General features: G+C 45.5%; 1 protein-coding gene across 1 annotated transcript in view; it reads left to right on the forward strand.

Annotated features, from left to right (window-relative positions):
* The window catches only part of CYP27C1 (cytochrome P450 family 27 subfamily C member 1), a 31480-nt gene that overhangs the window by 323 nt on the left and 18047 nt on the right, over positions 1–13110 (forward strand). The window contains exons 2-4 of the mRNA XM_027773891.1: positions 7413–7603; positions 9962–10161; positions 12139–12348. Coding sequence (XP_027629692.1) covers positions 7413–7603; positions 9962–10161; positions 12139–12348 — 601 coding nt within the window. The remainder of the gene's footprint in view (positions 1–7412; positions 7604–9961; positions 10162–12138; positions 12349–13110) is intronic.

The following is a 13110-nucleotide window of genomic DNA, read 5'->3' on the forward strand; positions in this document are numbered from 1 at the left end:
GGCGGGCCCTGTAGGGGCCGACGAGTGGTGGGAGGTAGCGGGGAGGGGGTCCGGGGGAGGAGTCCTGGAGAATGAGACGCTGGGGAGGGGACGCCGGGAAGACGACCTTGGGAGAAGGCGGCGGCCAGAAAGGGGCTCTAGGCAGCGGCGCTGGGGAGGGGTCTCTGGGAAGACGACCCAGCGATGAGACGCAGGGGTGGTGTAGCTGGGGAGGGGCGACAAGCAGGGGGCGCCGAGGATAGGAGCCGCGGAAGGAATGCCCGGGGAGAGGTGCCGGGAAGGGTGTGCGGGGAGCTGCAGGCGAGTCCTGGGGAGTGGCGCTGGGGGCCGCGGCCAGGGAGCTGCAGAGCAGCGGTGTCTCCACGCGGCGCAGGCCTCCGGGGAGCGCACGTGTCCTTACGTGCCCTGGACTGGGCGCCTTCGTTGCTAGACATTTTAGTTTGAATTTTTAACTGGGAAAAAACCGGAGGCTTGGGTTCCATACCCTTTAAGTTATGGGGCCACATGTGAAGGAGGCCGGACCAGGACCGGAGGCTGGGACTTGAGCAAGAGCCTCCACCACTGGGGTCGAGTCTCCTGGCCGAGCGACGCCCTTCCGTTGCCCACCTCTGACCGCGTCTTTCAGAGCACGGTGTCAGCTTCGTCAGCTCCGAGCCCTCTGACTTTTGTCAGCCGCTTCCCTAATTTACGGGCCCTCTGGGGCGCCCAGCTCTGCACACGTGGTTACTTCTGGAATCGCGGGGCTCCCAAGACCACTCCGCCGGTGCCCACCCACTTTCTTTCGTCCAAGTCTTCTCGGCCCCTTCAAGGCACTTCCCAGTTGAAGCCTATTCTGACGAGCACCTGGGTTCCAGCCTTGGTTCCTTGCAACCATTCAGTGTCCCACTTAGTGTAGCGACAGGGCAGGGGCCTCCGCCGCGGTTGGAGAACTGAACCCTCACTTAGCAGAACGAACAAGGGAGCAGGCGGAGCAACCTCATTTCCCCTGGAGCTTCGCCCTCCTCTCCATCCTCTGCACAGCCTACGTCCCCCCCAGACACACAGGGGTCAAAACTGATTTTCTCTCTTTTCTGTGTAAAATCTGAACATAAGGTACTGGAATGATGATTTCCCAGTATAGCAAAGACATCTGTTATTTGCTTGGTGAGCTCATGACAGCCCAATTCTTAAATTTAAGATTCTTTTTTTTAATCTACTCTTATTTCCATTTGCTTTTATCCTTGCACCATAAGCCCAGTCTGTCCATTGGGCACAGGCTTCTTCAAGAAGCTGACCACTGTATAAAAATCTCTACCTGAAATCAGGACATGTCTCAGAAGGGCGTTTTCCATGCTTCAGCCAGCCTCCAAACTGCCGGCCCCAACCCAGCCCTCTGCCCGCTGCTCAGACCCATCCTTTACCACGCCCAGTGCCCTGTGGCACACATGCCAGAGTGTGCAGTCATGCAGCTGACTCACGCGGTCCCTTTTCACAGCACACAGGATTCAGTGTTCACAGCTTTGTCTTCCTTCTGGATTCACCTTCCACCCTCCAGACTGCACCACCGGCAGCCTCACACACAGCGTTTGTAGGAACAGGAATGCTCACCTTCCCAGGGCCCCTCTGATGGCCACTAGAGGGTGCAGTATGGCTTTGCTGTTACCCATACTTAAGCAGGACAAAGGTGTATTGGAGGCTCTAGATGCTATAAGGCATATGTAGGAAGAGTTTTTTGCTCACATAGTTTTCTTGCACTTGTCTTGTAACTACAGAATGTTAGCTCAACAAGGGATATTAGCATTTACCTATACAGTTAAATACTTGTTTCACAGATGGGAAAAGCCCAAAGTGTGACTTGCTCAAAGTCACACAGCTGGTTAGTGGCAGCGTAGCTGTTACACCCTAGGCCCTCAGACGCTACTTCAGGTGTGACAAGCAGAATCGCAGGCCCCAGAAGTCCTGCTCTTTGCAACCACCTGTGTAGTCATGGGCTGGCTAGTCACTTATGCTCTTGGGACCTCAATTTTCTGGTCTGTGAAGGAAACTAACAATTCCAATCCTTCTCATGGGACTGTGAAATTGTAAGCATAACACATAAATAATACCAATGAACATTTCAAGAACTCTTTTCATGTGGCAGGCACAGTTCTAAGTTCTACACGTGAGGTAAGTTCTATCAGTCTCCATTTAGCAGGTGAAGAAACTGAGGCACAGTAGGACCAAAGCTCCCAAGGTCCTCCATCTTGTAAACTTTGAGCCAATATTCAAACTATGGAATTAGTGCCTATATATATATATATACATAAATATATATGTGTGTGTGTGTATCTATCTATCTATCTATCTATATCTATCTATATATATATATTTTTTTTTTTTTGGTGAGATTTTTGCTATAGGGCACATGCACTCGCCAGAAAGACAGAGACAGAGAGAGAGAAAGTGAGAAATTGCCCCCCAGGGGGGATGGCCATGTCGCAATCCCTTCTCCACCATTCTCCTCTCGGGATCTTGGGCATGCATGCACACGTGCCTGGCGTGAGCTTAAGCCACTGGGCCTGGGACGCGAACCGCTGTCAGCTACATGGGAGTTCAGTGACGTAGCCATTACGCTAACTGCTGGTCCCTGGAATTAGTGCTCTTAATGTCTCAGCAAACTCTAAGGACTATGACGGATTGTATTGCCCCATGGTCTGCCTCCAAGAAGCACTGCAAACTATCTGTGTCATTTCTGCCACCAGCTCCTTGGGCTGATTGTGCCCATTTAGGAGCTGGATTTGTCTGGAGAGAGGCCCATTTCCTGAGAGTTCCTGTTACCAGTCATTTCTTCAGTTGTCCTCTTAAGAGATGTAGACTCTTTTGGGGCCACTTGTTTGTTAGGCAAAACTGACTCCTTATAGGCTCATGCCAGCAGAACCTCAGAGTCTTCACCTTGAAGCAAGTGGATCTCAGTTAGGTCCTCAGAAGGAGGCAATAGCTTCCACCTGGAGGGCAGAGGAAAGGCAAGACAACAGTCCCTCTGTCCTGCCATTTCCTAGAATGAGAATGGCAGTGATGGGGCTAGCAGGTGGTGTAGTGGTTAAGGCGCTGGACTCCCACATGACTGAGTCCTAGACTCAACAGCTTGAAACTCACTCCAGGTGCATGTGTGTGTGTGTGCCCCAAATCCCAAAAGAATGGAGGAAAAGGGATTGTGAAGTGGCCATCCCCTTGGGGGATGATTTTTTACTTTCTTTATCTTCGCTTCTCTCTGTTTCTCTGGTGAGTGTACACACCCTATAGCAAAAATCTCTCAAAAAAAAAAAAAAAAAAAGTCTAAGGAGTGATAAGAACAGTTGGCAGATGCTAAAGAAAGCCTTAGACAAAGAAAGCCTTACTTAGACAAAGCCAGACTGAGCTCTGTCTGTGTCATGCTGGGTTATGTTGGAGTCCTACCCCCTCTTTTTTCATCTATTATTTGGATAGTTTAACCCATTTACATTTATTGTGACTGCTTTTCTATTCCTTTCCTTTATTTCTTTCTCTCTCCTTTCCCTTTCTACTTTACTTTTTTTCCATTTCTTTCATTACCAAAGGGCATGTGTACTTGCCAGAGAGAGAGAGAGCACCCCACAATGGGTAGGGTCACACTGTGATGCTCTTTCCTTCATTCCTCCTCTCCGTCCAGATTTTCAGCACACCACACATGCACACATGCTTGGTGTGTTATTCAGGCCATTGGGGCCGAGACTCAAACTGCAGTAGGTCATGTGGTATCTAGTGTCCTTAACCACTACATTATGGGGCAAGTCCTTCTTTCTTCATTAAAAAAAAAAAATTATTTTTATTTAACTTTGTTATTTATTTTATTTATTTATTTTTTATTCAACCAGAGAGGGATAGAGAAAGAGAGAGAGAGAGAGAGAGAGAGAGAGAGAGAGAGGAGAGAGAGAGAGAGCTGTCAAGTCCCAGACTCAAACCACAATCAGCCATGTGGGAATCCAGCACCCTTAATCACCACGCCACGTACCAGCCCCTTTCTTCATTTTTAAAAAATCAGCTTTACTGAGATATAATTCACATACCCTACAATTCACACATTTGACATGCACAGTCATTACCAAAGTTAACTTAAGAACATTATATTACCTTGAAAAGAAACATTATATCCTTTAGTTATCCCCCAACTTTCCTGCCTTAAGCAACTACTAACCTATTTTCTGTCCTACAGATCGGTCTATCCTGGACATGTTATATAAATGGAATCATGTGTACGTGACCTTTTGTGGCTGGCTTCTTCTATTTAGTATGATGCTTTTAAGGTTAATCCATGTTGTATTACATATAAGTACCTAATTTATTTTTCTGGATGAATTATATTCCAGTATGTGGATATATCACATTTTGATATTTATTCATCAGTCGATAGACATTTGGATTGTTTCCACCTCTTGCCTATTATAAATAATGCTGCTATGAATGTTCGTGTATAAGTTTTTGTGGAGACATGTGTTTTCATTTCCCTTGGAGATGTATGCAGGAGTAGAGTTGCTGGGTCAAATAGTCAGTCTACATTTAACATTTTAAGGAACTTCCATACTGTTTTACAGAGCGTCTGCACCATTTTACAGTCCCACAAGCAGTGTAAGAGGGTTCTGATTTTTTTACATCCATGTCAACACTTTTTATTACTTGTCCTTTTGATTACGGCCATCCAACTAGGTATGAAGTACTACTTCATTGTTTGATTTTTAAAAAATTGCCCTGATAACTAATTATATCATGTATCTTTTCATGAGCTTATTAGCCTTTTGTATATCTTCTTTGGTGAAATGCCCATTGAATTCCTTTCCTAGTTTTTAATTGCTTCTTTGTTTTCTTACTGCAGAGTTTAAAAAATGTATTCTAGGTATGTGTCCCATGTCAGATATATGTTTTGCAAAGATTTTCCCCATTCTAGGAGCTAGTCTTTCACTTTCTTAACAGTGTCCTGAGGCACAAAGATTTTACATTTTGATCACATCTACTTGTTGTTGTTACTTCTGCTTGGTGACATATGTCAGTATGTATGCTAAATCCACAATCATGAAGATTTACTCCTGTGTTTTCTTCTAAGAGTTTTATAGTTTGGGTTCTTAACATTTAGATCTTTGGAACCAGCAGTTAGTGTAATGGCTATGTCGCTGGACTCCCATGTAGTTGACCGCAGTTCGAGTCCCGGACCTGGTGGCTTGAACTCACACCGGGCATGTATGCGTGCATGCCCAAGATCCCGAGAGGAGAATGGAGGAGAAGGGATTGCGGCGTGGCCATCCCCCCCAGGGGGTGATTTCTCAATTTCTGTCTCTCTGTCTCTCTCTGTCTCTCTGGTGAGCATCTGCGCCCTATAGCAAAAACCTCTCCAAAAAGAAATTTAAATCTTTGATCTATTTTGAACATTTCTTTATATGATGTGAGGTAAAAATACAAATTAATTCTTTGTCTGTGGCTGGGCCATGTCCAGGAGCATTTATTTTAGAGCTTGTTCTTTCTCCTCTTGAATGATCTTGGCACTTTCTTTTTTTTGGAAAGGTTTTTGCTATAGGACGCGTGTGCTCACCAAAAAGAGAGAGACAGAGAGACAGAAATTGAGAAATCACCCCCTGGGGGGGATGGCCACGCCGCAATCCCTTCTCCTCCATTCTCCTCTTGGAGTCTTGGGCACACATGCACACATGCCTGGCATGAGTTTAAGCCACTGAGTCAAGGACTTGAACTGCTCGAGTACATGAGAATCCAGCAACATAACCATTATGCCAACTGCTGGTCCCAATCTTAGCACTCTTGCTGAAAATCAATTGGCCATAGATGGTTGGATTTATTTCTGGACTCTCATTTTATTCTAATGATTATACCAATACTGTACTATCTTGATTATTGTAGCTTGTTGTAAGTTTTGATATAGGCAAACAGAAGACCTCCAACTTTGTTCTTGTTTTTCAAGGTTGTTTTGACCATTCTGTGTCTCTTCCATTTTCATATGAATTTTAAGATCAGCTTAGCAATTTCTTAAAAAAAATTCTAAAACAATATTTATTTAATTTATTATTATTGTTATTTAAAAAAAATGTTGTAAGGCAAATGCACACACCAGAGAGAGACAGAGAGAGAGAGAGAGAGGCAGAGAGAGAGAGAGAGAAAAGGAAAGTGAGAAAGCAGGCTACCACAGTCATGTGGGAGTCAAATGACTTAACCACAGCTTATCAACTTCTGCAAAGAAGCTAGCTGAAATTCTGACAGATATTGTGCTGAATCTATAGATAATTTTGGAGACTATTTCTTTGTTAACAGTATTTAAGCTTTGCAATCCATGAACGTGGGGTATCTTTCCATTTAATTAGGTCACCTTTAATTTCTTTCTTTTTTTTATATTTTCAGAGTATAAGTTTTGTATTTATTTGTTAAATTTATTCTTTAATATCTTATTCTTTTTGATGAAATTGTGAGTGGAATTTTCTTAATATCATTTTTGGATTGTTCATTACTAATGTGTAGCAATGCAGTTGATTTTTACATATTGATCTTGTATCCTGAAAACTTGCTGAGCTTGTTCTTAATTTTAATAGTTTTTTACATGACTCAGCCAGTGTGACTACCACCTCACACTAAAAAATATTCCTAAGGATTTTCTATATGCAAAATCATGCCATCTATGAATAGAGATTTACTTCTTTTTTTCCAGTTCAGACTTCTTTCTTTTCATTTTCTTGTGGGGAACCACTTTTATAGACTCACTGGATTGCCCACAGAGAACTCACTCTACAGAGCAGGCTGGGTGGTGTTTATATGAGGCCATTAGGCCTGTAGGAATAAGGCTGGTATGTGAAGACTTATTTGGTTTGGGATGTCTGTCTCCTCAGCTCATCTGCATCCATAATGACCTCTCTTATTGCTTCACATAGCTAAGGTATTTTCTTTTTTTTTTTTCGAGAGATTTTCACTGTAGGGCGCGTGCGCTCGCCAGACAGACAGAGAGAGACATAGAGACAGAAAGCGAGAAATCACCCCCTAGGGGGGGATGGTCACGCCACAATCCCTTCTCCTCCATTCTCCTCTCGGGATCTTGGGCACGCACGCACATGCGCCCGGCGTGAATTTTAAGCCACCGGGTCAAGGCCACGAACCGCGGTCGACTACGTGGGAGTCCAGCAACATAGCCATTACGCTAACTGCTGGTTCCCCAGCTAAGGTATTTTCTAAAGGCATGTTGCTGAAGAATCAGACAACTTCTATAAACATTATTATGTGAAACTCCATTTATTGCAGGAATATTTAAGGTTACTACTCTGACTCAGTTTTGTATAATATAGTTTTTTTCTGCCCCTGTTTTCTTCTCCTCTAACATGGCAATATTCGTGTTAAAGGTATGTCATCTCTGTATTTTTTCCTTTTTTGATTTCTCCATGGTATTGCAGCAGAAGCACACACAGGAATATGGAAAAATCTTCAAGTCTCACTTTGGTCCTCAGTTTGTAGTATCTATTGCAGACCGCGACATGGTGGCTCAGGTGCTCCGGGCGGAGGGGGCCATGCCCCAGAGAGCCAACATGGAGTCCTGGCAGGAGTACCGAGACTTACGAGGGAGATCCACCGGGCTCATCTCAGCGTGAGTACAGGGGACCAGGCTAAACCATGGATAAGAATGCACAGAAATTCCAGTGGCATAGTGTCAAATAGCCTTATTCCATGATCTCCCAAACACAGGTGTGGCAGGGTCAGGCTAAGGCTCTCGTCATCCTCTGTGAAGAGGTTGCCAGCAGGTGTGAGGTGGCAGTCACACTGGCTGAGTCATGGGTGGGAGCTCTTCTCAAGCAATACTCAGTGGTTTTAGGTGTCTATTCAGTGACTATCAAAGGAGCTGGAACTCAAAAGAGCCCCATTTCCTACGTGTTTTAGGACAGCTGAATGAAAGCCCCTCAAGGAGGGCCTAAGAACCTCCAGCATTAATCACCATGGGATGATTTTCCTATCTCATAGGAGTCTGAGATTGTTAATTTTGTTGAAAGTTTATTTTGAGAGAGAGAGAGGCACACCCAAAAGGATCCTCACACTGTGATCCCCCTGCAGCCTCGGACAGCCTGGATCACAGGCACATGTGCGCATTGCGTACAGGGAAGTCTTGGCATGCAAATGTGGGACTTGCCCCTGTGGCCTCTGCATTTCAGAGCCTTGATTTGAAACTGCCACGCAGGGAAGAGGACATGGGGCTTCTGCAGTGCCCCTGGTCCAGATCCCTGTGGCTTAGTCTGCTGGTAGCTCTTTTGATGTCCGTGTCCTTATACACAGATTGGGGAGAAACACAACCAGTTTCTCCAGTAAGGTAGGATACGGATGTGACTGAATATTGCCAGAGTCCCTCCATTTCTGTCCTGAGGTACATAATTACACAGTTCTTCCTGGCTGTCTAGCCCTAGAGGGGAGCCTCCGGAGGCTAAAGTGAACAATCTGCTCCATCAGCTGGGACTTGGGAGTCTGTGTGGAAGTTTGGGCACCCTCTTAGCTGAGACAGGAGTGAGGCTGGTGGCATAGCACAGTTGGGGGCTAGGGGGCGCCCAGACTTGGGATACTGCTGCCTTAGTTGGGGTCCCCAGAGTAGGTCTTGAGATGAACCTTGCTGTCAAGGGGTTGATTTGGAAGTGGGGACGTGGGAGAGGAATGGGAAGAAAACAATAAAGGTTGTGAGGGATATGAGCTCCTCCAGGAGGCAGCTGTGGCTCGGCCTGAAAGACGCTCTGAGAACCGCAGAGCGTGTACCTCAACCTGCTCCCGGGCTTCACACCACATCCCGCCCTCACTGATGAGGCTGGCATCCGTGTGCAACTGTGGCGAGCTCCAGGGCAGCCAGGAAGCCCAGTGCCCAGTGCCCTAGTAAGAAGCTTGCAGTTTCTCTCTTCCTTTGTTTATAGCAATACTTAATTTATATGAAGACATATCTGTACATGAGGGATTATAAGAAGTTCATAGAAAAATGGAATTAATGAGTTTTATTTTGGTGCAAAATGAGTTTATTTTGGTGCAAAAAATCAACTCTATGTATAGCGTTTTCATATTATGCATTTTCCATTAATTTTTTGAAAACTCCTCATTTATATAAACTCTTTTATCTTTTATAATCAGCAGGCTTGTGTTATTATGATATTATTTTAAGGTTTCCCAAAGCAATCATATTACTTTTACTAAAGGTGATTTCCAGTGGTAATTTTTCCCCTTAAATTTTGCTTCAAGGGCAATAGCTTAAGCTCTATTTTTTAAAACATTGATTTATTTAATTCGTGATAAAGCATGTGTGTACATGAGTTTCAGAGATAGAGAGAGAAAGAGAGAGAGAGAGACAGAGAGAGACAGAGATATACCCTTGATGGGGTCTGTCTTGCTTGCTTCTCTTTTTCCAGCCCTCTAGTCCTTCAGGATCTTGGGCACATGTGTACAGCGGGCATGTTTTCAGGCCAACTGAGGAATCCAAACCTGTGGTCAGCATTTGGCTTCCAGCATTGTTCAGTTTGCTATGACTGTGCCACCAAGCTGGGCCAACAACTTAAGTTCTAAAGGCACTGGGTCGCAGTTACTATTCCTAGCTCCCTGGCAAGCAGTCTTTCTTGTCTTCATTTCTTTTTGATTGGCAGATCTTGTTGACCCATTTTTTAAAAAAAAATTATTTTATGCATTTCTTTCATGAGAGAAAGAGAGAGAAATAGGCACTCTTGACAGGGTCTCATGATACTGGCATCCCCTCCTCCCAGGATCACGCGCACATGTGTGCCTGGCATGTTTCAGGTCAACCCAGATTTGAACTGCCATCTTCCTTGTGGCTCCAGCATTGCAGAGCAGCGCCCTACCACCTGTACCACTGTGATTGGGCCTCTTGTTGATTCTTTATGACTGGGAAATTTTTAGAGGTCCTTTGAATTCTTTTCTGGAATGTCAGTGTATGTAAGAGTACTTGAAACTCACCTTATTCTTCTAGGGAGGGTGAACAGTGGCTCAAGATGAGAAGTGTGTTGAGACAGAGAATTCTAAAGCCGAAAGATGTGGCCCTTTTTTCTGGAGAAGTCAACCAAGTTATTGCTGATTTAATTAAAAGAATATACATCCTCAGAAGCCAGGCGGAAGATGGAGAAACTGTGACCAACGTCAATGACCTTTTCTTCAAGTATTCCATGGAAGGTGAGGTGGAGTTGGGAGGGAAGGCAGTGGTTTCTGTCCACGAGCGTCTGGCGTGCCCAACCCTGTGCCGGCCCCGGACATACACATGTGTAGTCCTCATAAATGCCAACGTGAGCCAGGTGCCACTTTGGCTTCACAGTCGAGGCTGAGACGGACTTTTTCAGTCCCCTTTTTCAGAGGTAGGAAGTTTGTTTCAAATCCAGGTCTTTTTAACCCAAGAATCCATGTTCCTAATTACTATACATTTTGTTTGAGTGTAATTTTGAAAAATGAATGAAGTTTAGCCCAGCTGTGGCGACGAGTGCTGCTAAGACACTGTGCTCAGCAGGCTGGAAGCACAGGGGAGGCTTGGGTTTGAGCTATGGTTCAACGTAAAGGCCAAGCAGAGTGGCCTGCACCTGTGATCCCAGCGAGTCAGGCTGCCGAAGCTAGAGGATTGTGAATTCGAGGCTGGCTTGGGCAACGTGACGAAAAGCACTGGATGTGGTGGCACATCCCTGGAGTCTTAGCTGGGAGGCTGAGGCAGGAGGACTGCAACAGTGAGAGTCTGTCTATAAGAAAAAAAAGAAAGGAAGAAAAAGAAAATGAACAGAGTTTAGAGGGCACCTACTACAAAATCATTCTAGATTTTAAAATTTGTGTTGGGTGGGCAGTGCATCCCTCTGGTACAAATAAGAAATTCGGTGAAAATTCTCCCTCTTTCTCAAGTGCAGCTAACTTCACCAGTTTCTTAAGTAACCATCAAGAGTTTTTTAATTTGGTTTGGTTTGGTTTGAATTTATTTTTTTTTTAAACTTGCCAGAGGGTGTATACACTTGCCAGAGACAGAGAGAAAGAGGGAGAAAACACCCATCATAGGGTGTGGTCATGCCGAAATCTCTTCTCATGTCTCCCTCCTTTTGGGATTTGGGACACATGCACCTCTTCAGTCTTGGCCAAACTACTTTAATTCACAGAGCTTTTACCTTTCTCCTTGTACGAGGGGTTTCTTTTGTCTTTATTCATGCTAGAGTGTGTGCATGTGGATGTGAGGAAGAGAGAGAAATGAGCACTCTCCACAGAGTCCGGTTGCTCCATGGTTCCCCTTCCTCCACCCACCAGCACATTAGGTCCTGGGCACTCATATGTCTGGTGTGGTCAGCCTGCGACAACTAGGGATTTGAACTGTGGTACTCATGTGGGTCCGGCTTCTCTTGAGCAGTGTGTTACTGCTGAGCGAGCTATAGAGCAGGTCCTTAATGGGCTCTTACTGTGAGTCTCGCAGGGTCATGGGGCTCCTTGGGTGGAATGGTGTATGCTGACCTCACCGTACAGAGCACAGCACTGAGCACTGGCCAGGCCTTACCCTGTCAGCATGAAATGCACAGCACCTGTGGTTCAGGATGCAGCAGGAGACCTCAGATGAGTGACGATGCCTTACCTGAGCAAGGCACAAGACTGCTCTAGAAAGTTACATTTATCTGCAGATGTTGCATGTCAAAATGGTCAATCATCGAGGCCAGCAGATGGTGTGGCGGTTAAGGCGGCAGGACTTTCACATGACCGACTGTGGTTCAAACCCTGGACCTGGTGGCTTCAAAATCATGCTCAGCATGTGTGCATGCATGCCCAAAATCCCAAGACGAAAATGGAGGAGAAGGGATTGTGGTGTGGCCATGCCCCCTGGGGGATGATTTCCCCCTTTCTTTCTCTGTCTCTCTCTGGTAAGCACACATGCCCTATGGCAAAATGATTTTTGAAAAATGGTTAATGATCTAGAACAGAGTTATTTTTTTTTAAAGATTTAATTATATTCATTTGTTTATTCATTGATTTTGAAGTTGACCAGAGAAAGAGAGAAAGAGAGAGAGAAAGTGAGCAAGCAAACTGCCACGTCCAGGACTTAAACTGTAATTGCCCATGTGGGAGTCCAGCACCTTAAGCACCACGCCACCTGCTGGCCCCTAGGAGAGGATTTTAAAACTCTTTCCTGCCTAGGTGTGGCCACCATCCTTTATGAGAGCCGCCTGGGCTGCCTGGAGAACCGTGTGCCCCAGCTGACCGTGGAGTACATTGAGGCCCTGGAGCTCATGTTCAGCATGTTTAAGACCTCCATGTACGCAGGTGCCATCCCCAGATGGCTTCGGCCCCTCGTCCCCAAGCCCTGGCGAGAGTTCTGCAGATCGTGGGATGGACTCTTCAAATTCAGTAAGAGAAGCATCAAGGGCACCCGTGTCTAACCAGTTCGCTCTGCTCATCACGTGTTTAATGCTCACCTAGGCAGCAGGCGATGGGGCAGAGGGTGACTGAATGACTTAGGTGTTGCATTTGAACTCAGAAACTTCCATGTTTGCTTCTCAAATAAGCAAAAAGCATGTGGGTTGTTGCCACAAGTAACATGAGCTGTTCTTCACTTTTACATTACTTTTATTGCCAGAGGGTGCATGCATGGACCTGAAAGAGGGAGAAGGAGAAAGCACCCCTCCTGTGGGGCATGGTCACACCACAGCCCCGTTTCCATTTCTCCCTCTTTTCCAGATTTCAGGCACATGCTCACATGCCCAGCATGTTTTACAAGCTACTGGGGCTGAGATTCGAACCACGATTGGCCATGTGGGACCCAGCTCGCTGAACCACACAGCTATGGGCTGGCCTGTTAAATTACTTTTATTTTAACAAACTTGCTAGGGATGATGTTTTAATTGTATAAATATGTCCATGCTTGAAATGTGGATGGAGGTTCAGGCCTGTGCACATTCATTTGGACATTTTTTTTTTTAATTAAAAAAATTTTTTTCTTTGGAGAGGTTTTTGCTATAGGGTGCGTGTGCTCTCCAGAAAGGCAGAGAGAGACAGAGAAACAGAAAGCGAGAAATCACCCCCCGGGGGGATGGCCATATCGCAATCCCTTCTTCTCCATTCTCCTCTTAGGATCTTGGGCATGTACGCACAGGCTCCTGGTATGAGTTT

This window comes from Tupaia chinensis, unplaced genomic scaffold, assembly GCF_000334495.1.
Source record: "Tupaia chinensis unplaced genomic scaffold, TupChi_1.0 Scaffold000386_1, whole genome shotgun sequence".
Lineage (NCBI taxonomy): Eukaryota > Metazoa > Chordata > Mammalia > Scandentia > Tupaiidae > Tupaia > Tupaia belangeri.